The sequence below is a fragment of the Zalophus californianus genome, chromosome 5, assembly GCF_009762305.2.
Source record: "Zalophus californianus isolate mZalCal1 chromosome 5, mZalCal1.pri.v2, whole genome shotgun sequence".
In the NCBI taxonomy this organism is placed as follows: Eukaryota; Metazoa; Chordata; class Mammalia; order Carnivora; family Otariidae; genus Zalophus; species Zalophus californianus.
The window spans coordinates 74,792,023-74,816,634 of NC_045599.1; the positions used below are offsets into that span (position 1 = coordinate 74,792,023).

At 41.7% G+C, this 24,612-nt stretch overlaps 1 protein-coding gene across 19 annotated transcripts in view; it reads left to right on the forward strand.

Moving 5' to 3' along the window:
* The window catches only part of CAST (calpastatin), a 109,210-nt gene that overhangs the window by 46,973 nt on the left and 37,625 nt on the right, over nucleotides 1-24,612 (forward strand). For 10 of the 19 annotated variants that reach the window (XM_027605322.2, XM_027605324.2, XM_027605323.2 and 7 more), the window contains 8 exons: nucleotides 11,315-11,374; nucleotides 15,378-15,443; nucleotides 16,046-16,087; nucleotides 17,450-17,506; nucleotides 17,859-17,972; nucleotides 19,009-19,092; nucleotides 22,712-22,780; nucleotides 24,169-24,267. In XM_027605322.2, the coding sequence (XP_027461123.1) occupies nucleotides 11,315-11,374; nucleotides 15,378-15,443; nucleotides 16,046-16,087; nucleotides 17,450-17,506; nucleotides 17,859-17,972; nucleotides 19,009-19,092; nucleotides 22,712-22,780; nucleotides 24,169-24,267 (591 nt within the window). The remainder of the gene's footprint in view (nucleotides 1-11,314; nucleotides 11,375-15,377; nucleotides 15,444-16,045; nucleotides 16,088-17,449; nucleotides 17,507-17,858; nucleotides 17,973-19,008; nucleotides 19,093-22,711; nucleotides 22,781-24,168; nucleotides 24,268-24,612) is intronic. The other 9 variants (XM_027605330.2, XM_027605331.2, XM_027605332.2 and 6 more) reach the window with 4 other exon arrangements.

Below are 24,612 nucleotides of genomic sequence, written 5' to 3' on the forward strand. Positions count from 1 at the left end.
TGAAAAGATTAAGGGGCGCCTGGGTGGCTCAGTCGGTTAAAGCGTCTGTCTTCAGCTCAGGTCATGATCTCAGGGTCCTGGGATCGAGCCCTGCATCGGGCTCCCTGCTCAGCGGGGAGTCTGCTTCACCCTCTCCCTCTGAGCTCTCTCTCGCTTTCGTTCTCTCTTAAATAAGTAAAATCTTAAAAAAAAAAAGATTAAATTTGCGGTCAGCAGACATTTGTGAATTTGTTTTGCTTATATGGTTTCTGGAATGACATTTGACTTCACCTCACATTTTCATTTTGATTATTTGAAAATCAGCTTGCACAGGCAACTTTGTTATAATTCCTATTATTTAAGGCTTATTAAGAACATGCTTCAGTGGGAAGCTAGATGGTCGTGTGACAGGCCCATATTTCAGTTCCTACGTGATTGGTTCTTCATGAACTCCCTCTCGTTTTCCGTTAGAGTCCGTTATCCTTGTAGAGATTGAGATTGGAAGTTGGTTTTATAACATAAGGACTTATAACAGTTCTCAGGTTCTCTCTCCATTGTTTGGAAACCCAACGGAAGCCAAGCTGAAAGGCTCTGAGACAGTTGTTCAGCAGAGCTTAGAATATTTTTTTTATATAATATGCCATCAGTAACCATATATGCATTAATGAGCACATAATCTTTTAGGATTTAGAAAAATCTGTGCTCCTGCTACCAAGATTCCTGTTCCTGTATTGACTTGAACATAGATCTAGAACATAGATTGAATCCAAAGAAAAATAATAAAATAATAAAAAAGAACAAAAAAATAAAAGAATAATCCATAATGTAAAATAATAGTACCCTTTTTTCCTTAAGAAAGCTAAATGACATTTGTGTTTAACTTCTCAAAGCAGTGGTCACCACAGAACTGCTCTCCCGTGGTGAGACTGAAGAAAGAGAAACTTTTGAGGCTGTTGGTATTAATAAAAATTTTTTTAAGATTTTATTTTTTTATTGATTTGAGGGAAAGAGAGTGAGAGAGAGAGAGCATGAGAGGGGGGAGGGTCAGAGGGAGAAGCCGACTCCCTGCTAAGCAGGGAGCCCGATGTGGGACTCGATCCCGGGAACGCCAGGATCATGACCTGAGCCGAAGGCAGTCGCTTGACTGAGCCACCCAGGTGTCCCTTGTATTAATAAAATTTTTGAATTGATTTACCATGTGCTAGGCACTGAGCCAGGCACTTTATAAACATACCCTCATTTAATCCTTACTGTTTTTATACCCATTTAACAAATTAAAAACTCATGTTTGGAAAAGTTGAGCAGCTTGCTGAAGTTACACAGCTGGAATTAGACCCCAGGTGTGTGGGACTCCAGAGGCCGAACACCCCTATTTCCCATTTGAACATCTCTCCTTGGGTACATTATTTAATAAGCTTCACATCATTATAGCACAGAATATCAGAGTTGCTGAACTATAGAATTCTCAAGCCTGACAGCTTACCGATGAGGAAACCGTGTTCAGGGAGGTTAAGACTCAAGTTCACACAGCTTGTCAAAGGCAGTCCGTCTTCCTCACTGTTCATTATTATCTTCTATTCTGAAATTGCTTGACTCACAGTCTTAGGAAAATCCTGGCCAGACAGACCTTTTCTAGGTAGGCATAAGAAGAAGAGAATAGGCTGTCTTTTCCAGGTCTAACCTCTCTGCTTTATCTTGGGCAAAGTCAGACACAGTTGGAATTATTTCATGCCCAGGATCCCTAGAAGCATGAACACAACTTCAGAAAAAAAGCTGCCTTTCTACTCTTTAATGACTGAACGGGGCTCTGTGGCTTGCCCTTTCCTTTGCCCACAAAATAATTATCATTCCAGAAAACAAAACAAAACAAAAAACACTGGAAAACTGGAGTGTGCAAAGCAGTGAAAGTTGCCTTGTACCTGAAGTTCAATTTCATGCCTTTTGTGAATTTTTTTTTTAAGCATTTGGGGTGGCCCAGTGTCAGAGCTTATAATTAGACACTCACAGGGTGTGGCCAAAACTTCTGTAATCTCTGGCATGGATTTAGCTCTCAGATGAGCCCTGGCTATTGTGGTTGCCAGGCAACGTTTGGATGTTTATTTTGAGGTTTGCCCACTCCTTGCATCGGAAGCCAAAACTTACGTGCTCTCCACTTCCCAGAGCAAAAAGAGCTTTCTGTTTATATCTTAAGTCTGTGGGTCCCTTTTAATATATTTTGTGAATGTACAGTGTACTCAGTTGAGATGGATCCTCCTGTGTCCCGCAGATAGTGTTCAGATTGCCTCATTTTGCAGTACTTTCCTTCACTTCACCTACTGCACTCAAGACTGAGTATCTCTTCCCACCTCTGAGGCTTGCTCAGGCTGTTTTGCTTGCCTGGAATGACTGTCTTGTCTCAGCCTCCTTCTCTCTCTCTTTTTTTAAAATCCAAATATTTTAATTTTTGGAGAAAGGGGAGTCCACTTATTACAACAAAATTCATGGGCATTGCTATCATATCTGTGCTCAAATCCAAGCCCTACTTCTTAACTGTGAAACCTTAGATAAGTTACCTAACTTCTCTGAGCCTCAGTTTCCTCATTTATAAAATGCGGATAATAATGGTTACCTCCAAGGATTTTTTTGAAGATACCCTGAAATCAGTTATGCAAAGCACCTGTCACATGGGAGATTCTGTAGTCCCTGCCTCCCTGTTGACGACACCATAGTAAATAATAGTTTCATTCTCTTCTGTGAAGCCTTTCCTAACCATCTCCCAAACACACGTCTCAGAAGTAGTCTCCCTCTTCTCATCTCTTGTAACATCACATTGTACTTAAGATCCTATCACAACCTTATCTCGTATTATGTACACGCTGGGGTGTAAGTTGGTGCCTTTAGTAGATCTCCTGGCACAAAGTAGATCTGCATGTTCTCCCCCATAGAGATGGTTCCACTTCATTCCTCGATGATTCATTGTTTATGTTTCACTGGAATCATGTTTTGGGTTACGATTAAACACATTCTTTGTTAGGTGACTGTATTGAAGGCCTCCTTAAGAACATCATTATTATACTAAATAATTAAAGGCATTGGAAGAATGTATGTTATGGTGTGACAGCATGGCAAACAATAGACAAACTTAAACCTTGGAATATTCACTTCCTGAAGTGAAAAATCGGTCACAAAAATGTAAACCTGGGTCCATAAATGGTATTTCTGAGGAATGTCCCTGCTTTCCTCAGAAAGCCCCTCTTCTGCTGCCCATTGTTTGTTCCAGATGTTGTACTGGAAGTGGCTTAGGGATGTTTTTGTGTATATATGTGCTTTTTATATGTCCCTTTTGAAGACAGTGGTGATGGAAATGACTAGGTGTTTAAATTATGTTTCCCTAACTTGTGCTTTGAATAAAATTTCTGACGAATGATTAAAACTATGTAAGATTGCTTTTGAGCCGTCAGATACTACTCTTGTGTTTATTCATGCACAAATTCATAATTTATTTAACAAATACTTGTTAGGCAACTACTGTTGCCAGGCTCTGGGGACGTGCAGCAGCTGAGATAGGCATGGCCCCTGGCCTTGTGGAGTTCATGTTCAGGTCTGTCTTAAAAGTTCTACGAGGAAAGAACTTCTTTATAAAAAATCCATCATCTTCTTTCTTTCATTATTTGAGATTGTTATTAAATAAGAATCTTACTGTGGTTCAGGAACATGATTTGGTTTTCTCATGTGCCTCTAGCAGAACTAGTTTTAAAAAGTTAAAAATCATTTAATTTAGAAAAGGTTTATATTTATTTTGTGTTTTGCCTAAATTGTCCTAATATTTGGTATCTAACTTGACCCTCACAATAACTCTGTAGGGTGCATGGTGTTCCCATTATGGGAAACGAGATGCTTAGCAGGTTTAATGGGCTTGCTTGTGGAGTCAGGGCCACTGAGAAGCCAGAAGACTGAAACTTAAGTTTTCTAATGTATTAATTAATGTTCCTGGTTCTAGCTTAAAAAAAAAAAGAAAAGAGGTATTAAACGATATCTTTGGGGCTCCAGGGCGGCTTAGTCGGTTGTGTCCCGTTCTTGATTTTGGCTCAGGTCATGATCTCTGTCCTGAGATTGAGCCTCCTGTTGGGCTCAGCAGGGAGTCTGCTTGAGATTCTTTCCTTCTGCCCCTGCTCTTGCTCAAGCTCACTCTCTCTCTCAAACAAGTTAAGTCTTTAAAAACAAAACCTGTATCTCTGTTAAAATGAAACTTTGATGATTAGAAAATGGAAACAAAGATTGGAATCAACCGTGATTTTTTTTTTAAGTTTTATTTAAGTAATCTCTACCCCCCAGTGTGGGGCTTGAACTCACAACCTGAGATCAAGGGTTGCATGCTCTTCTGACTGAGCCAGCCAGGTGCCCTTCAACTGATTTTTTTTTTAGCTCCTCTCTGCTACTGTATACTTAGCACTGTGGTAGACACTGTGGGGAGCAGAAATGACCCCTGTCTCATGATCATTTTATAGCTTCACTGATAACAAGTGACATATACTTAGAAATGAGCTCAGGAACCCTCTAACACAGCATGTGATGAAGTGCCCAAGTGAGAAGTACAAACATATGTAGGGGTTGAGAAAGTAATACGAGCTAAAGCAGATTCACATGTTGTATCTTGAGCTAACTCTTCAAGGGTAGGGATGGGTGGGGCCAAGCAGAGAAAAGCCTTCCTAGGCAGTGGGAATAGCAAGATGAGACACCCAGAGAAGGAAGGGAGCATGATAGGGATGGTGGTGGTAATACTAAGTAGCATTTGCCCATTGCTTACCACTTGCCAAACAGTGTTATTACTAGTTCGTATACATTAACTCACTTAACCCGAATGGGGTGAGAATTATTACTATTCCCATTTCAAAGATGAGGACACTGAAGCGCCGTAACTTACTTGAGGTTGCTCCTGAATTCACTGTTAGCTGAAATTCAACCGGACGTTCTTGAGCCCAGAGCCCGCCTCTCACTCTTAACCAGTGAGTTATGCTGCCTGATGAGTTGCCTGTGAGACAGGAAGGACACCATCCTAGCTGGGGGGAAGACATGGCATGCGTCATAGAGAAATAGTGGAGTAAGTGGGTTAGGCCAAATAATGAGTCTAAAGTTCAGGTAGAAGACATTGGACTTTATCTGGGACACAGTGCGAATCTGTTGAGAACTTACTATTTCACCACAGTGAGAATATGGTACATATTTTTTCAGATAAAGTAGATAGCTATAGAATGAAATGGAAGCCAGAGAATGGGGTAGGTCAGGGGGTGGGAGAACAGGGCATGGAAACTATTAAAGGGCCTGATGTAATCCAGGTGTGGAAGGTACGTGATTAGAGCAGGAGTGTGGGTGGCAATAGAAATGACAAGGACGGAATGGTGATGAGGACTGGAAGCGGCCCTGGGCCTGAACCCGGCTGATTCAGGGCCAGATGAGTTCCCTACATGATGTCGTGTGGCCCTCGCAGCCACTCCAGAGGCAGGTGGTTTTCCTCCCATTTTACAGCTGCGGGAATGGAGGCCCCAGGAGGTTAATGCAGATTAATAAGTGCTGGAGCAGGGAGTTAAACCCGCATCTGTCTTTCTCGATGTCCTCGTTTTAAGGCAAAATAATGTAGTCTGGTGATAAAGTAGGGCTGCCGGAAAGGAATGGAGAATTGTTCACATAATGAATGGTGGTTAAAGTCCTGGGAGAAGTCAGCTTTCTGAGGGCACAGCAGTGTGAGAGAGAAGGCAGAGGGCTTGTGACTGAGGTTGAAATAGAAGAATGGAGCAATCCGAAGAGGCTTCCAGAAGGAAATGGGTTCAGAGGGTGGAGGAGAGAGCGTGGAGTCTCTCTGGCATAGCAGCCATGAGGGAGAGGACAGTCAGGGATTCAGTATGGAATCGTGGATGGATCGGCAGGTGGAAGAGGCATGTGCGTACATGTGGCAGGTGTTCTAGTAACGCTCCATAGCAGAGGTCGCCGGATATGGGAAGGGTGATTCGTGCTGTGGGTGGGAGGACCTGGGGATGCTGCCCGGGAAGGGTGGGGACAGGAAGATGGGTTGGGCTCAGGAGCACCCGTTGACTCATCTGCTGGCCCGCTGTTGGTACCACGCCAGCCAGGGCTGGGAAGAGCAAGGTGAGGTCGAGTGACATGAGGGAAGGTAAGGAGGACTCACTCTCACAAGCCAGCTGGCAGCACCTGCAGAGAACTGAAAGGCTTCTGGCACCCCCAAGCAAGGGAGGGAACTCTGTTTTTGTGGTAGACAGAGAACTAAGGAGCTGAGGAAGTAATTTTTTTCGTCAGCCAGATTTAATGGCAGCGGAATGGATTAGCAAATCCTCTAGGACCCAGACCCTCCTGAGGGATCCCTTAACTCCCAGTGCAGCCCATTCAGCAGGGCCTGGGGGTGGGCTCTCAACCCTCTGTGGTCACATCCAGCACCACACGATGGTTGAGGTTGGTCCACTATACACCCTGCAGAATCAAGGAAAACCCGTGGACAGAAATGTGCCATGGGTAAGAATGGGGTCAGCAGATGAGCGTAGCTGACAGACTGCTCTTCTAAAGGGACGCCCTCTCGTGGAGGAGGACTTCCTGAGGCAGTTAACGTGGTTACCTGACGGTGTAAGGTGCTGGAGGCGGAAACGGAGGAGGCCCATCGGGACTGCTCAAGGTGGCTGGAATGCTGCAAGTTCTAATGCTGGGGCTGGGAGCTAGTGAGAGGCACCTGAAAGGAAGGGTATGTAGGGTTTGGGTATTTTGCAAAGAGAAGCATACCAACCAGTACCACGTGTGTGAATAAAATAGAAAGGGAGCCATGAGTGAGGTGTGCTCTGAGAAGGGGACGGCCGGCTGCCTGGAGCTGCTGTTCTGCGTTGGGAGATGGGAAGGGATTGGAGGACCGGGGTCTGGAAAGGCAAGAGAAAGGCCTTCTGTGTGATGCAGCGGGAGTCCCCACGGGTTCTCCTTTAGATGTGCGTGAGAGTGTCATGCCGGAAGATTAATCTGTCCAGAATGGGTGAGAGGGCTAAGAAGCTGGACTTCGGGAGACCTTTGCAAAATATCTGTGAAAAAGGGAAGGAGTTCCTTTTTTGTTTGTTTGTTTCAAGTTTTTATGGAAATTCCAGTTAACATATAGTGTAATTTTGGTTTCAGGAGTAGAATTTAATGATTCATCGCTTATATGTAGCAGGTAGTACTCATCACAAGTGCCCTCCTTAAAACCCATCACCTATTTAACCCATCCCCCCACCTCCCCTCAAGCAACCCTCAGTTCTCTGTAGTTAAGAGTCTGTTTTATGGTTTGCCCTTCTTTTTTTTTTTTTTTTTTTTTTTACCCCTTATATCCATCTGTTTTCTTTCTTAAATTCTGCATATGGATGAAATCATATGGTGTTTGGCTTTCTCTGACTTATCTCACTTACTGTAATACCCTTAGTTGCATCCACATCATTGCAAATGGCAAGATTTCATTCTTTTGATGGCTGAGTAATATTCCATTGTGTATATATACCACTTTTTTATCCGTTCATCAGTTGATGGACGTTTGGAAGGAAAGGGTTTTTTTCTATTTTCCAAGGGTCTTAAAAGCATACCATCTTCCCCTCCTATCTGTACTCGTTTACTATAGGAAATTTCCAAATTTTTCACTGTAGCAAGTAAACAAATTTAAAGAGATGTTGAATAAGGTCATATTGATTAAGTACAGGATTAAATATTTTTTTCTAGGTTGCAATTACTTTCTCATCAGCATTGGTTTATTTTAATGTAATTTGACAATACAGCAAGATTATTTGAGGTGGGCCTGAAGCTTAGAACTCAAACATTTGTTCTGTCACATAGGATTCTTTTCCACCTCTGTTAGAGCACTTCATTTGTAACATAAACCTGCTGTTGGTTTATCTTCCTGGACTGAGCTCTTTCAAGGCAGAGCTGGTGTCTTCTTCACTGTGTATACTCAGCCCCCAGCTCATTGCTTTTAAAATAGCAGTTGTCGAATGGGTGGGTAGAGTATGATTATAATGTACTTTTTCTCTGTTCTTTGTTACCCTGATTTATGCTTTAAGTTTATAAATGACTAATAATACTCTGGATGTGAAGAGATTTGCATGGGTCATTTGAGAGGGAGATACTGTTGTAGCCGCACTTTACTCTGACGGACAGCACTAATCCCACAGAGATATTTTGGTATGTGTGAGCACTGATGGTTGTGCTTTAAAAGTGTCTGCCCCTCGATGTTAACCGGACTGGCCGTGTGGTAGATCCTGCAGCAGAGAGTCACTGACATAGAAGTCAGGTGGCCTAGGTCCCAGCCCGGGCACATACAGCTCAGAGCACTCCCTCCCCCTCATCCTTTAATCTCCACGTCACTTCCTCAGCATCACCTGTCCCGACTGTGTCATGAACTAACTCTGGTTGCCAGGTCTCTGTTTGCATGGGAGTCTGATTTTCCTTTATAGCGCTTACCACAAGTAATTACTGCAGTGATTATTCTATTAATGATGAGGCTGAAAGTTCCACAATGGCAGGAACATGTCTAGCAATTTCTCCACCGTGTTCCTGTCACCTGACATAGTACTTGGCACAGACTATGTGCCGGGTAGGTAACTACTTGTGGAGCCAGTGAACTGTGGAAAATTTGACAGGGCACTTAACCTCCATGAGATAGCGCTTTCTCCAAATGTTTAAAAACCTCTGAAAGGTTTATCTTTAAAGTTCTTCAATTCAAAGCTTTGTGGATAAACTCTTCAAAAAATTTTAACTATCAATTATTCACACCCATGATTAGATATTCAAATAGTGTGCAGAAGATTGAAAATGTATTCAGTCCTTTACCAGAGATAACAAATATGAAAAGTTCATTGTCTTTATAAATAGAATAAAATAGAACAAATCACAGTTCACCGGGAATTGAATGGGTTCACAATAGGGTGGGATTATTTTCCTTATTTTCAGATCCCATGAAGTAGCTTTCCTATTTCAGTTTCAAAATATTTAGTTGGCTTTGTGGTGGGATAGGACTTCCATGGAGGGATCTATGCTGAGAACAGGTGTGGCCAGGGCCTTCAGCTAAATACCCATAATTACCTCTCCATGCTTATTGATGGCTACCCATGTAGATTTTACTGTTCTCAGGTGGGGGGACTTGGAAGGTCTATAGGATTTGAGGATCACATCCAGCTGTTGCTTAATAAAGTAGTAAGGCAGATTGGAAACTCGAAGGCTATAAGACTTCAGGAATGTTTTAATAAACATAGAGGTTTAGAAATAATGTTTACCTAAAGATTTGCAGCTTAAATGCACTTTTAAGAAAAGATTTATTTATTTTAGAAAGGGGGGAGGGGCAGAGGGAGAGAATCTCAAGCAGACTCCCTGCTGAGCTCAGAGCCTGACGGGGGCCTGATCCCATGACCCATGAAATCATGACCCTGAGATCATGACCTAAGCCGAAACCAAGAGTCAGACACATAACCAACTGAGCCATCCAAGAGCCCCTAAAAAGCACTTTTATGTAGAGCGTTTGGTCTTTGGTTTTGTATGATTGAGGGAAATCATTGAAGGAATGGGCTGTGGCAAATGGGTATGTTAATTCTCACAAATTAAAAAAATCTCAAGGAAAAAAGAGTATCCATCTATTTGTTCATCAGTTTGATGGGAGAATCTACCTTGGTCCATCTTTTCGCTCTTTGTTCCAAAGAGAATGGGAGAGAGCGCCATGCCTGCTACAGTGACCAGGTTTGGTATATTTTGGAGAGAGGGGGTGCCCAATTGGTGCCAGAGGGTGCTCAGGAATAAAGTTCATATGGTTTGTTTGAAATATCAATATACTGGGGCACCTGGGTGGCTCAGTCCATTGGGTGTCTGCCTTCGGCTCAGGTCATGATCCCAAGTTGGAGCCCCACATCAGGTTCCCTGCTCTGCGGGAACCTGCTTCTCTGTCTCCTCCCTGCTCATGCTCGCTCTCGCTATCTCTGTTGCTATCTCTGTCTCTGTCTGTCTCTAATAAATAAAATCTTTATTTGAAATATTTAAAATCAATATGCTAAAACTTTGGGCTTTTTATCTGTAAATTGTGGTAATTTACTAATAGCACCAAAATGTTCTACATTAAGTAGGTCTGTGGGGAAGGTGATTTTGTTCCTGGGCCATGAGTTATAGTAGGTTCATACAATCACGTTGAGTGGTAGTGTGTGTGTGTTGGGGGGGGGGGGGCGGTGGAGCTAGAGGACCAGCCTGGACGGGCTCCTCCAGTCCTGGGACTTGGCCTCTGAAATGGCTCAGGGCCAGACATCAGAGACAGACTCTGGGTATTATTGGCAGGGCAGCAGCTGTTGACTGGCAGCCGGTTACTTAAGAAGGCACCTTATGCCAGATGGAATCCCTAAGCTCTAAAACCTAACAGACTCAAATATTAAGGAGGTTTAAGTGAGCCTAGGTTGGAATTCCCAAAGGTAGTGACTGATTTATTATTAACCAGGGTAATGAAGATTACATACTAGGACAGTAGTCAGTACTGTGCAAGTATCCCTATGCACATCCCACTGCTTGGGTGATTAGATTGCAGGGACTAATTCCACCGCCCCCTTGCATCCCTAGGAATGGTGTATCTTGAAACTTCAATTACCATTCATCATCTCTTGCCCTCCAGGAGGAGCCTGGATGAGATAAATAGTATAGCAGTATCCCCTTTGCAACCCCACTCCCACCTTCTCTTCCTTATGTGACACTGAAAGGACAATTCTGATCCTCCTGAGTGTTTTCCAGCACTACGTCCTGCTCCTTCTGTCTTGTATAATGTCTTAGGAATAATGCATTAGTAATTTAATGAGCACCTACAATATGCCAGACATTTTATTATCTCAAATACTTAAAATCCTGCAAAAGAGATGTTGGCCTCCTTTTATATAACTGGGAAACTAAGACTGAAAGTCACAGAGCTAGTAATTGGCAGGGCTTGCATTTGAACAAAATTCTGTCAATTTGGAAAGTAATACTGTGTTCTTTGGAAAGTAATACAATAATTAAGATACTGACCGCTTATGTACCAGGTAGTAAGAAACTTACAAGATGGTTATCTACTAAAGAAAAATTGAGAAAGGGGAAACGAAAGATCAGAAAATGGCCCAAGATTATTTAATAAGTAGTACACTCAAAATTTAAACCCATTTGATCTGTTTATAAAGGCTTTTGCCCACTGGGCAATATCACCTACTGGACTTTTGTGGGGGTTGTCCTCTAGAAGAGGTAAACCAAGGTAGAGTTAAGAACAAGCATGGTTAAGAGGAGCCAAAAGACAAAGTATTTGTAGGTTAACCAGAATCAGACTTTCTCTTTCTTTACTTTCTAGGCATCAGCTTCTTCTGCTTCCACCAGCAAGTCTTCCAGTATGAATCCCATGGAAGCCAAGGTATGAAGGGTCTTCATGGGTGTACTTGGGTGAATGCCTCTAAGTGATTATTTTGTAAAGCAGAACAAATGTAGACTGACGGACAAATGATTTGTGTGTCCTAAGAAGCTTAAGTTATGAAAGGAAACATTTTCTTCCTAATTTAGAAGGGTCTTTGGAAATTTACCTTTGCTTTTAATATTTGCCTCAAATATCCGGTGTACACTTGTACATTGTTTCAGAATATCTAGAAAAGAGTAGTCATCCAGAGATTTTTTTGGTCCTAGACTTGATGGAGTTTTTAAATTATAAGATGATCTAGGTGCATTTCTGTGGATCTAGTGAAGAATATGAATTCTTAACTTCTTATTAAAATGGTTTTATTATTCTGGCCACTTAAAACTAAATGTAAGAAAGAGAAAGTTTACACTAAGTTTACACTAAGTGACGACACACAGATACTGTTATTTTGGATATTTTAAGTTTCTTTGTGAAATTTTAGTCCTATAGGGCAACTAGTCTTATTGATAAACCTTTGAGCTCTATTTGGGATTTATTCTAGTAATTATTTCCTGGAATCTGAGAAGAAAAAATAAAAGAATATTGTCCAGTGTTGTGGCCACATAGAGTAAACCCTAGTTCTGAAGAGTTGCCAGAAGCTGCCTCCCCCTTCCTTACCATGTCTCAAGCTGTTTCTCGGGACTATTCTGGGGTAGAGAATTAAAGCAGGGATATTATCAAGATGCTCTCAACTAATTTTTATGAGCCAGTATTCCTGGGTGTTTTTAAGAGCTAACCCAGCTCTGTTATTAAGTTGCCCTTGTTTAAAATCACTGACATGATTTGTTTTCTGTCTTCCATATTCCTTTGCTGTCCCAGGGGGATCCTATGCCGTAATTTAGTACTGGCACTGTAATTTCGTGCTGTTGAGAGATCCTATGGTCTCATGTTGAACTGTTTTTGAAGGACATTGCAGATCTCTTGAAATACACTGTTCAAATCTCTTATAAATGTCATTTAGCATTCATTTTGATTTAAAAGTTTTTAATCTAAAATTGTTATTTAGTATTTTACATGAATTTTTTGTTTTCAGAATATACATGATCTGATCCTTAATTCATCTATTAATTGTCCCTCCTTACTTAGACCAAGTTTAATCTTAAAATAGTAAAAAAAAAAAAAAAAAATCTGATCTCGGTCTTAACCCTAAGACAGTACGAGAAGCATCAGCCATTATCATTGAATTCAGAGTCCATGAAAAGTACAGAAAGAGCCACACATCTAGGATTTCCTCCTTATTATTGTGGTTCTCATTTGACCCATTGCCTAACTCTGATCCTTTGCCCCAACTCTGCTCAAGGACCAATGCTTATTATTTCAGGGGTGTCCTGTTTTCCATAGCAAGTGTCAACAAACCCTTCAGCTCTTGCTAAGCATTAATCATGAGAATTCCTGGCAGTCCTACAGAACTGGAGGCTGGGAGGAGAGAGAGAAGAAAGTGGGGGAAAAGAGGGAGGGGCAAAACTAAGTGTCTTGATGGTGAAATACCACCAATGGCCGCCTCCAGACCACTTTTGGCATCAGCGGTCTTTTCTGGGTGGATTTCAGTCACACTGTTCTCGTTAATTAGATTCGTGTGCTTCTGATGTATGGGTCACAACATTTATACTAGCCTTCCCTTGAAGATTTTTGTGAACTTGAGCATATTTCTTCAAATAGTTTGAGCTTTTAGAAAAAATATTAATTCAAGATAATACCTATACCAAATCTTTGTCTTGTTCTACATCTTTCAAATAAAAGTCTACCTACCTCTGAAGGGGGGTGATATGTCTAGATCTTAAGTTCTGTCTCTCTCGCCCTGGCACATTAGAATTGGTGGTCACACTGCTGTGCTTCCGATGGAAGGTCAGATCATTTCTACTCAGGGTGTGACCACTGCAAGACTACATAGCGGGAACCATGCAGCCAGAGGGCCTGCTGTGACTCTCCTTTCCTACCAGCCATGGTGTTTGGAAACTCCTCTTTGCTTTCATTTCCTTATTTGTACAGTTTGGATAATAGTACCTATTTCACAAGGCTGTGTAAGAAAACAAACACGTAAGGGTATTAGATAGGGCCCATCCCCCAGCAGGTACCCAGCAGGAGCTGACTAGTGCTGGAGAGAGAATGCAGTGAAGTGCAGTGATTGAGCACACAAAACCCCAGCTCCACCCTGGGTGTCCTTGGGGAATTATTTAACTTCTGTGTGGCTCATTTTCTCATCCACGAAGTGGGGATGATGATGATGATGATGATGATGAGATACCACCTGTCTTAGAATTCTTGTGAGGACCAAGTGAGTTGGCACATGTGAAGTTCAGAACAGTCCCTGTTACTAAGAGGTAATCAATAAGCACTGATTGTCATCGCTATTATGTTAAGCCCCACCACCTTCAGTAAAAATAAATTTAGGTAATGTATTATTGCGTACTAATGAAAAATATGCCATTATAAGCTGCTTGCATGTGTGAACGTGAATTCTTAATTGTTTTCTAGAGTTTTTCCATGCAAAATCTTGATTACCAAATTACAGAGTAGAAGCTATTAATAGATCTAAACCACTACAATATCAGCTGGCTTATTTTCCTTAATCATTTAATAAATTGCATTTGCATAAACTCAGAAAAGCGTAGTAGCAGTTACAGAAACTAATTAGCAAAAATCCAGTTTGGAAGGATCCAAAACTTAAAATTTCTTTGAAAAGATCCCTGTGATTATGATCTTTGTTTCCTTCCCAGAACAATGCACATGTTGGTAACGAGGGTCCATTATGGGAGGAACGTATGTATCTTCATGGCTGAAGCACATGACATGATAAATTAAGAGGATATTTGGTGTTGGCTTTTTAGATAATAGAATAAAATATGAGAGTTTATGTTAATACCAGCAAATAGATGAAAGGGAAAGAAATGGTAGGAAGTATTAGGCCTAATTTTTAATTAATACTTTAATTTTTACTTTGAAAAGTTCAGAAGTGTTTAATCTGGTTTTCATGTTTTGCCTGTACCAAGAATTCATGTATGTACTTAAGGAATTGTATTTTTTGATACAGATGACCTTTGGTTGGGTAAAACTGTGTAAAATACTCCAGTAGAGGGCTTAAGTCACAACCAGCTCTCTCTCTCTCTCTGTCTCTCTTTTTTTTTGATAACAAGTACAAGCCAGGGGTGGGGCAGTGGGAGAGGGAGAAAAAGATTCTCAAGCAGGCTCCATGCTCAGTGCAGAGCCTGATGTGGGACTGGATCCCAGGACCCTGAGATCATGACCTGAACTGAAATCAAGAGTCAGTGGTGCCCCACAACCAGCTCTTCTTCTTTTCTTTGTCCATTTTTTTTATTATGATCAGTTAGTCACTGTGTAATACATCATTAGTTTTTTTTGTAGCGTTCAGTGATTCATTACTTACGTATAACACCCAGTGCTCATCGTAAGCAATAGCACCGAGGACCATAGGGGAAGGGAGGGAGATCTGAAGGGGGAAAAATCAGAGAGGGAGACGAACCATGAGAGACTATGGACCACGGGACACAACCAGCTCTTCTGAAGCATTCCTGGAAATTTAGATTATATTGTGCAATAAAAATCTGTGCACTATTTACAGAATTGTAAAGTTTCAGAAAACTTTTGACACCACTTGTGACTGTTGATTTGTTCGTAACCAAATGTTAGAAATAAAGGTGGAAAAAATGGCCCAAGCAGCCTGTACACAGTGAAGGTGAAGGAAAGGGGTCAGAAGTTAGTTTTCCTAATGGCAATCTTGCAGATTCTTACCACTGAAAAAAAGTAAATCCAAACTGGAATATTTGCTGGAGGCTTTAGAATTTTAGTGTCTGCAACTTCTTGGAGTTATATAGTACATATGCATGGAATAGATGCAGTAGCTGAGCGGAAGGGTATTTGATAGAAACATTTAGCCCTATGATACAGGTTACCTATTTGATTGTCATAAAATAAAATCACACTTGGGGCTGTGCTTTTGTATTAGGCTATTCCAGTCAGCAAACAGACAGAACGACAGCATTCTCCTAACAAGAAAAGACACAAAAAACAGGTGATGTGGTTCATCATACTAGGGGATGTTTCTGTTTGCTAATGGCCACTTCAGCTGCTCAGCACACACTAATAATGGCAGTTCCAGATCTTCCGTAACTCTCACCCATCGCAGACTTTCTGGTGGGCCTTAGTGACCCATCGCTGATACTCTGGCACTAAAACTAAATGTCACTGCTTTCTACACCTCTGTCACCATCCCATTGTTTCACACTGGCAGCCAAAAACCCATGGTATTTCACTCAGAGATATGGCATTGCCTTTGAAGGATGAGGATGTGTATTTCATTTTGCTTATATATTAGCTACAATGTTCATAGTAATAAATGTTTAAGTATCTTTGATACATATAACAAAAGTAAGATGTAAACTGCTGTCTGAAGGTAAGAGTAGAATATCCGAGTGCTTAAATGTTTACTAAAGAGTTAAAATGCCAAGCAAAGTATAGTAAACTTAACTCATAAAGTGTATATTTACATCAGAGTCCTCTCCTCTGAGCTTTCTTAGTTGAAGAAAATCTATGTTAAACCTTGTAAACTATGTCTATTTTTCCTTTCTTCCTTAATTCCTTCCCTCTCCCCTTTCTGTATTTTTCTGAGTTTAGGCTGCAAAAACAGAACCTGAGAAGAAGTCACAGTCAACTAAGGTAAGCGATTTAAGTCAACTAGTGAGTTACTTGGATTCTTAGTAATAATAATGAATAGCCAATTCCCTCTGTTGGTGCTACTGAATGGGAAAAGGAATTTTTGTCAGCTAATTTAATTGATTTTGGATTACCTTTTTAAACAAGGTTATACAGAGCATACGTGATTAGTTATAATAAATACATATATTGTAAAAATGAATGTATTTTATGCCTGAGAACAGTATGTTTCGGAAGGCATTTTGTTCAAATCTACATTTTTGTTAGAGGTGAAGTAACTTAACAAACACCAGGAACAAAGGAGAAAGGACAAAGGGCAATGAGAGTCCAATTACTTTAAAAGATGGGACGTCCAGAGTACACGTGTCTTCTGAACTCAGCACTCAGCACCTAGGTGACTTACAGATGAGTCTTTCCCAAGAGGCCCACAGGTTTATCTTAATAGTCTTATCTCAGCTTATGGAACTGGTTCTCAGGTTCTCAGGAGACAGCTCTGACTTTCCCTTGGGAATGGCTTCCAGACTCATGGCCATCTAGATTGACAGCCAGTCTGTATCCATGTGGAGATGGACCCCAGGGTGTCTGCAGTCAGGGCAAATGTTTCTCCTTCGTAAGATGCTACACATTACTTCTTTTAAGCGACCATGCTTAAGCACTCAGATAAGAGCGCAAAGTTTCCTGTGGGAAAGCACAGAGATGTACTTGAAATGGAGGCAAAGGTGAGGTCATCTGGGTAGAAGGTAAGGCTTATCTGATTTTATGTAGGACCTCTGGGTTCCCATCCCCTCAGGATAATTCCATAGCTCCACTGTAGAGGAGGAATTCACCAGCAAGCTGGAAATTGTCCACTACTCCATATTGAAATGTTTTGACTGTTTGCCCAAACTCAAGAGAATTGGGTTTCTGGTGTTAACCTTCTTCTCTAGTTGTGATACCGAAAAGACTATGTAAATCATTAAATTACAGTGTTCATCTCCTATGAAGGGAGATTTTTAAAAGAACTTCTAGAGTGGGATTCCCTATCAACAGATTCAGAGGTCACGGTGCTCATGTGACATCTCTGTGATTAGAACTGCAGTTACCAAATGATTTGTATGAATTGTAAAACACAGCCAGTAAGTTAGAGATACATACCTAGTTGAAAAATCTTTCTAAATGAAATACTGAATTTTTCATTACTCTTATTGTTGTCATTATCAGTCTGTTGGGAGGGTAACTGTTGACAGGTAGCACATGTGTATTTCTCTAAGTGGGCCTTTCCCAAGAGAGGCAGAAGGGTCTAATTGGGATTTTTGTTCTTGAGCCTATCTGGAAAAAAATAAAGGTCTCCAATGTGATTGAGATTTTATCTTTTGAAATTGACAGCCATCTGTGGTTCATGAGAAAAAAACCCAAGAAGTAAAGCCAAAGGAACACAAAGAGGTAAATGACCATCATTAGGACTTGATAATTGGTGAAGCCTTTTTGTGTGTGTGAGGGATAGAATTCTGAACTGTCCTATGTGTTTGTTTTTCTGCCTATAATGGCACCACCATGTGGCAATAGTAGGATTTGCAGTTTGCTAATGGAAGGAGGGATACGTATTTCAAATCTTGTATCTCAAAGTAATCACATTGATGTCGCATGAATTGAGATTAGTACAATTCAAAACTACATAGAACACAACTGTTAGGAACACTTGGCATCACACAGAGAAAAGCATTGCTGTTTGTCATCTTGTAAACAGTGTGTGTGTGTGTGTGTGTGTGTGTGTGTGTGTGTGTGTGTGTTTCAGCCAAAGAGCCTATCCAAGCATGCATCAGATACAGAAAGCAAGCATGTTCATAAGGAAAAAGCAGCGTCCAGATCAAGTGAGCAGCTGATGTCAGAGAAATCAACAAAACCAAAGGTAAGTAAGTCAGATTGATTAAGAAAACACTACCATCAAATAGGGAGTAAGATGCAGGTCCTCCATCTACATGGACATGTGTCGCCGAATCTGTGGAGCTATGCTGAATGTATTCTGTATTGTAATGATTTGGGGCTATCATTTTTGCTGGTTTTGCAAATAGGCCTTTGGAAACTCGGCCCTATGAAAAGTTCAAGAAGTACATGAGATGGGTTGTGGGGACTTTTGGTCCAGCCTCTACTGCCCAGCAATGCCCAGTCGTGACTGCAAGGCAGCAGGCTCTGGTGTCTCACAGGCAGGAAGCTTGGGATAGAACTTGCCTCCTGGACCCCTCTCCTCAGGGCTATAGGACCACACATGATCTGTATGATCTGCTCTTTACATGGCAGTCTGAAAGAGGTGTTGAGAATTTTGTTGTAGGAGAGATGAATTTATAGAGCCAGAAATAGATTCCATATTTGCACAGGTAATGGAGGTCAACTATTAGAAGAATAAACATTTACGAGAAGAACTCTTCCATCAAGAGCTCTTGGAAGACGTCAAGTAGGCCTGCTTAACAATGGACTTGAAAGAAGAGGTTACATGTTTCTGGCCCACCAGTTATATGCAGCCATTTATGTGTTTTGTTCAAATCTGTTTTGTTTGGCTTATAGTATTATTGAAATTATTTTTAATGAGCTGCCAACAATTAAAGTCATAATGTTTCATATAAAATCCAAATTTCTAGCTTCTCCAGAAAAAGCAGGTGCTATGGCAACAATTGACTAGAGCTTTATACGTGGTATATGTAGTCCAGTTCATCGCGGTCCCTGCCTGGCCTACTCGACTCTCTGCACCTGCACGGACTCTGTCAGCTCTGGAGTCCAGCCTCATGCGCTGCCCAGGGTTGTATCTTGTGCAGTAGGAGCTAGTACCCCTTCCTCTGCAAGATGTCCATGATAGTGAACTGGCTCAGTAGTGATACTTGCAATGCATGATCTTGAAAATAGTCATTCAAAGATACTTAGTTCTGCTCATCTTTTTTCCCCACCTTTAGACTAAATTACAGGATGCAGTTTCTGCCGGCAGGGAGGGCATTGTTGCTGGGCTAGCTGCAGCATCTGCCACCCCAGCTAAACAGGTGAGCGCACACAGGCGAGTGCACACAGGCGGGCATAGAGTGTATGTGGGCCTTGCCGTCGGGTCTGTTCCGTGAGAAATGCGTGCTTGCTGAAGACCCCTTCCAGACCCCTGGGCTTTATGTCTGCTTCTCAGGGACAATTCAGGGTTGTGGTGCTGCCACACTCAAATAACCGGTATTTGGGAAAACCAAACACTGTTCTTATGTGAAATTTAATGAAGAAGAGCACGCATCTAAAGGATATAGAATGAGCAGGATAGCAAAACTGATTTAAGAATTCATATATTGAATAAATACTTATTGAACACCTGCCATGTATAAGGCGTGGTATCAGTACCAAGAAAATTAAAATGTGAGTTGACTCAGATCCTGCTTTTAAGATTTATTGGTTTGAAATAAACCAAATAAAGTTGCTATATTTGAACAAGCACTTCTCTCAGCTTTCACCATGGACAGCATCTATCTTGGTAGGAGTAAGTCACCAACAGTCCAGACTTCTCCATGAGTTGATGGGGGAAGTTTTGGAAGGAGATATTTCAGCCCTCCCAGGAGAGAGGATACGTGTGTCCTTCTGACTAATGATGGGCGAGTCTTCCTTAGATCATTTGAGGAGCTCTTTCAGATACTAGCCTGGAAATGTAAGATGGGAAGTAGTCTACTGTTTGTACCCATAGCAATGCAGAGTCAGTAATCGGTTTAGAGGCCATGTCTCCCTAGAAATGCTACCTATCTCTCTGGAATAAGAAAATAAGAAGATGGAAATGAAACTTTTTTTTTTTTTAAGTCACATGTATTTATCTGTTTTCCTGCTTTTCAAAATGGGAAAGTTATCCCCCTGCAGGCTAGATGGTGAGGAAAGTCATAGTATAAAAGTACTGCACCTCTCCTGGAAAGATCAGTTTTTCTCAGATCTTGAAAAGGAAGAGGCACATTAGTTTGTGTCCAAACTAATGCAGATACTGTTTGGAGTGATAGCAAAACTTACATGAACGTTTAAATGAAAATACTCAAATTTTAAAAAAATGTGTTTTCTTCCAGCAGACCACTTGAATATGACCTTGAGACTCGCACCTCTGTCCCCACTCTGGGGACACACGTTACTGTGTGGTGTTGATGAGGGGTACTTAGATGAAATGGCTTGAAAAATGGATAGATTTAAGACAGAGGATTAGATTTGTTCAAAAAGACTTAAAACTCTAATCATTCTGGAATTTTGTGCTAGGTATAAACTAGCCAGGGAAAAAGTGAAAGCTAAACAGTAAAATAAGAGGCTTATGTGGAAGTCTGGAGTGCGTTGACCTGCGCTCGAACTTGGGGCAAAGCATTTCATTTTTGTTTACGTCTGATTCGTCTCCCATAAAATGGGATTGATCAGATCTTACTTTTGGGGAGGGGGGTGGTACGTACCACATTTAAAGCACTGTGGTGTGACTGCAGGACTCCTTAGCGGCAGGCCAGCCCGTCCAGGGGTGGGAAGAAGATGGAGTCTCCAGGGACTGCATTCCAAGGCAGATTAAGACAGCTCCCTGTAAGGAGCTGTTGAGTTGAGGAGCCAAGGGATTCTGTCAGTTTTCAGGAATCCACGGCACTCTGAGTGGATCCAATTTGAGCTGGGCACGAAGGGATAGCTAGAATGGCAGGCTTGCAGATGCATCAGAGTGGAAAAGTGTGGGATGTGTTCTGGGTACAAAGCACGTTCGACCATGGGTGGGGCACCGGGGAGATGCGTGGTGGGAATGTAAGACCAGAAAGACAGGTCCAGGCACAGCTGTGCGGAATGCTGAGAGGAGTTGACAGGGGTGGTAGCTATTCAGCGTTGAAGGTTAGAGAGGAGACAAGTGATGTGAGTGCACCCAGCTGCAGGACTGGGCGACCGCAGTGGGTGGATGAAATGGGAACAGAGATCGCAAGGCTGGTCAAGGACTGTGCCCTAGTCCTGCTGAGTCCTAATTTAGTGTAACTTAGAGCTAGGATAGAATGAGACAGTGGGGAGGAATGCAGGAGGCATTGCCAAGGGAAGATCTTTGGGTTTTAGAGAACGATTGCCTGCAGTGGGCAATGGTCACGTCAACTCTGAGATAACCTGGGGCGTCAGGGTCTGGATGAACTAGGTAACCCTAAGGTGAGGCAGGGGGTTGCTGTCAGGTTCCTGCAAGCACAGGGCCCACTCGGATGCTGAGAGTGAGCGCCTCCCTAAATTTCGAGCTGGTCCCTGGTTACCACTACTGGTGGACAGAGTCAGAAGGTTGAGCATGAAAAGTGGATAGGCTGATGTGGAATGTTGGAGAGGGGTGTGCAGAGAGGCTGAATGTTGTTTTGAACTACAGGAGAATGGAGAGAGTGAGCAGAAGGCTGGGGTGGGGGCGGGGTGGGGAGGAGGGGAGAACAAATAGGAATGAATATCTGCATAAGGTTGTGGTCAAATCCTGGAAGGGGATTCAGTTGCCCAGACTCAGCCTCTCACCCTGCTGGCGCCCACAGTGTTTTTAACAGTTGCAGTCATCACTTACTTAGCACTTAGTCAGACAACAAGTACCTAGGTGGTGCTTAGCATGTACCAAACACTGGCTTCCACACTTGAGTAACTGAGTTTGTCCAGTCCTCACAAGGCCCCGAGGCAGGTGCAGTCCCTGTCACACGTGACAATACTGAGCTACAGAAGAGGTGACCTGCCAGATGACTCATGCAGCCAGCACGTGGGAGCTGGTGTGCTCTCCACCCCCAAGCTCTGCTGCCTGTGTTCCAGAGACCTCCACGGGCGATAGTGTCCTGTTGTTTTCAGCCTGACCCCTTTGCCCGTCTAGTTCCTGCTGGTCCCCGCAAGCGCTCGGCCCTGGCCCCAGAGAATGATTTCACTTAAGACCCCCCAGTGCTGGGCAGAAACATGCGCAGTGGGTAGGGCTGGGGGCAGAGCGGAAGAGATGGCAGAGACTGGACAGCACAGATGCCAGGGGGGGACTGGGATGATTGGGAGAAGGGTGCTTACTGAGGTCAGGCTTCAGGGACGACTCTGTCCGGGGGAGGCATGGAGATTGCAGATTGGAGGGTTGTTGGCAGTCTTTGAAAGAGCAACGGAAACAGTGCTGGGAAAGAAATTCATTGTAGGGAGATTAAGAAAGGAGTGGATGATGAAATGCTAAAGCCGGGAGTGTGAAGGTCTTACTGCGTGCAGTAAGAGGTTGAAAGAGCAACAGGGAGAAGTGGCCGCTTAGAGAAAAAAAGTCCTGAGCGCTGCAGACTGACTGGATCCTGGGGGAGGCAACCAAGAGCCACGAAGAAAGAGATGCAGTTCTAGATTCAAGCCTTGGTCTTTCCTTTACTGTGTGACCTGGGAAAAATTACTTAACCTCTCTGAGTCTTGCTGTCCTTATCACTAAATGAAATTAATGTTATTTAACGCTGTCCTGATGGAGGGTAGAACGCATACAACATGTTACCTGGCTCAGAGCAGGTGTTCAGTATATGATCAATGCTACTAATATTTTAATGAACTCATTTTTAAATATGTAATGTCATTGAATTTTATTGGATTATTTAATCATTCAATTTGAATTTGTTAAATTATTGAATATAAAGGTATGTGAGAAGGAGTTTTTATTTCTTTCTAAAACCTCACCAGAAAAAAGAAAAGAAATCATTAACATCGGCTGTACCAGTTGAATCCAAACCGGGTAAACCGTCTGGAAAGGTATGAAGATAGCAGTGCATTTCTACATCAGATACTTACTTATTCGTGGTCTCTATAGTTTATTCTTGATCTGGTTTTTTTCAAGGGCAAACCATATGAGGTGGGATTAACCTAAAGACCTTTTTAATGAATTATCGCTGTAAGCTAAAAGTGTGAATTTTTTTTTTTTTCGGGTATGTTTGTAACATTTTTTATTGTAACCCTCTGTTCTGAAAACTCATTATACCCCGTGGAGTTTACATTCCAGTTTCTCTCTTGGAAATATAACTTCTTTAACCAGAGGTGTCACTAAAGAGTATAAGGCACTTCTTCATTCTGAAATTCTCAAATGAATGGGTTTATAAGAGGTCCCAAATTGTACGACATGATCAGGTGAGTTCCTAAAATTGTAGTGGGAATATGGTAGTTGAAGGGAAAAAAATTAATCATTTTTAATCTTACTTAAATAAAGTAAATAAAGGGTCTTTCCCAGAATTCTTGTTTTCCCTTTTAAATGCAGTGTACTCTTCACACTGAATCGTTTTTAACCTCAGAGATAGGATGGAGGCACTCTTTCATTCATTATACTGATTCAAGTCCATATTGATGGAGTAAATTGTCACTTCTTGTAAGCTTAACATTCCTTTCGGGTAATTTGCTTTGTAAACATCTTCGGGCAAGCAAGAGAACAAAAAACCACAAATGAATGAAAGAACACAGGCAATCCATTTTTGAAATACTCTATTTGGAAGAGGTGCTATATAGAGATTTTGTTGGAGTTCTTTGTCAATATGTAACTCAAAAAACTACTGATAAGTAGGAAAACTACTGATAAGCAATAAATACCAAGCTATTTCTCCCATTGCATACAGTAACATGATCATTCATTTTTTTTTTTTTAAACTGTCATTACATTGGACTGGCAGCTTTAACAAACCATCCATTTGTTCATGTAGTTAATGCCATTAGATTTACTGAAGTTGTAATTTTTTTTTTTTTTTTTTTAAGGGGGTAAGGGGCAGAGGGAGAGGGGGAGAGAGAATCTTAAACAGGCTTCCTGCCCAGGGTGGAGCCTTATGCAGGGCTTGATCCCATAACCCTGAGATCAAGACCTGAGCCAAAATCAAGAGTCAGATACCCAACCAACTGAGCCACCCAGGTACCCCTGAAGTTGTGATTCTTACTTGAACATGGCTTTCTGTCCTTCTAACCTAGAATGTGTATTCTGGGACCTTATATAATAAAGTATTAGAGACCAGATTTTAACTATTTTGATGTTTGAAGAACTTTTGATGTTTGGTGTTTTTCTGTACAGAATTTTTTTTTCTTCTTTCTTTTTTTTTTTTTAAATCAGAAGTGAAATATGTATTACAAATAGCATTTAAATACCTGCTCTCTTTCTTTTCTAGTCAGACATGGACTCTGCTTTGGATGACTTAGTAGACACCCTAGGAGGACCTGAAGAAACTGAAGAAGATAACACAGTGTATACTGGACCTGAAATTTCAGTATGTGATTTTGATATGTGTAAAGATGCATACTTAATGGGTAGGAAAGCAAATAAGTTCATGGTCATGGGGCACCAAATAGCTAATGTTCTATGGCTTGGAGAGAATCAGGATGGTGTCACTATCAATAATAGCAACTAAAAATTAGTGTTGGGAATGGAAATGGTTTGTCCCGTGGCAACTATACTATTACATTCGTTCAGCAAACATTTATTGATTGTGCATGTTATGACTGGCGCTGGGATACACCTTATCAGGTCACAAAGATTTTTTCTGTCCTTGAGATTTAAGTTTATTGGACTTGAACTTCTTTTGATTTTCAGACACTTCCCATCCTATGACTTG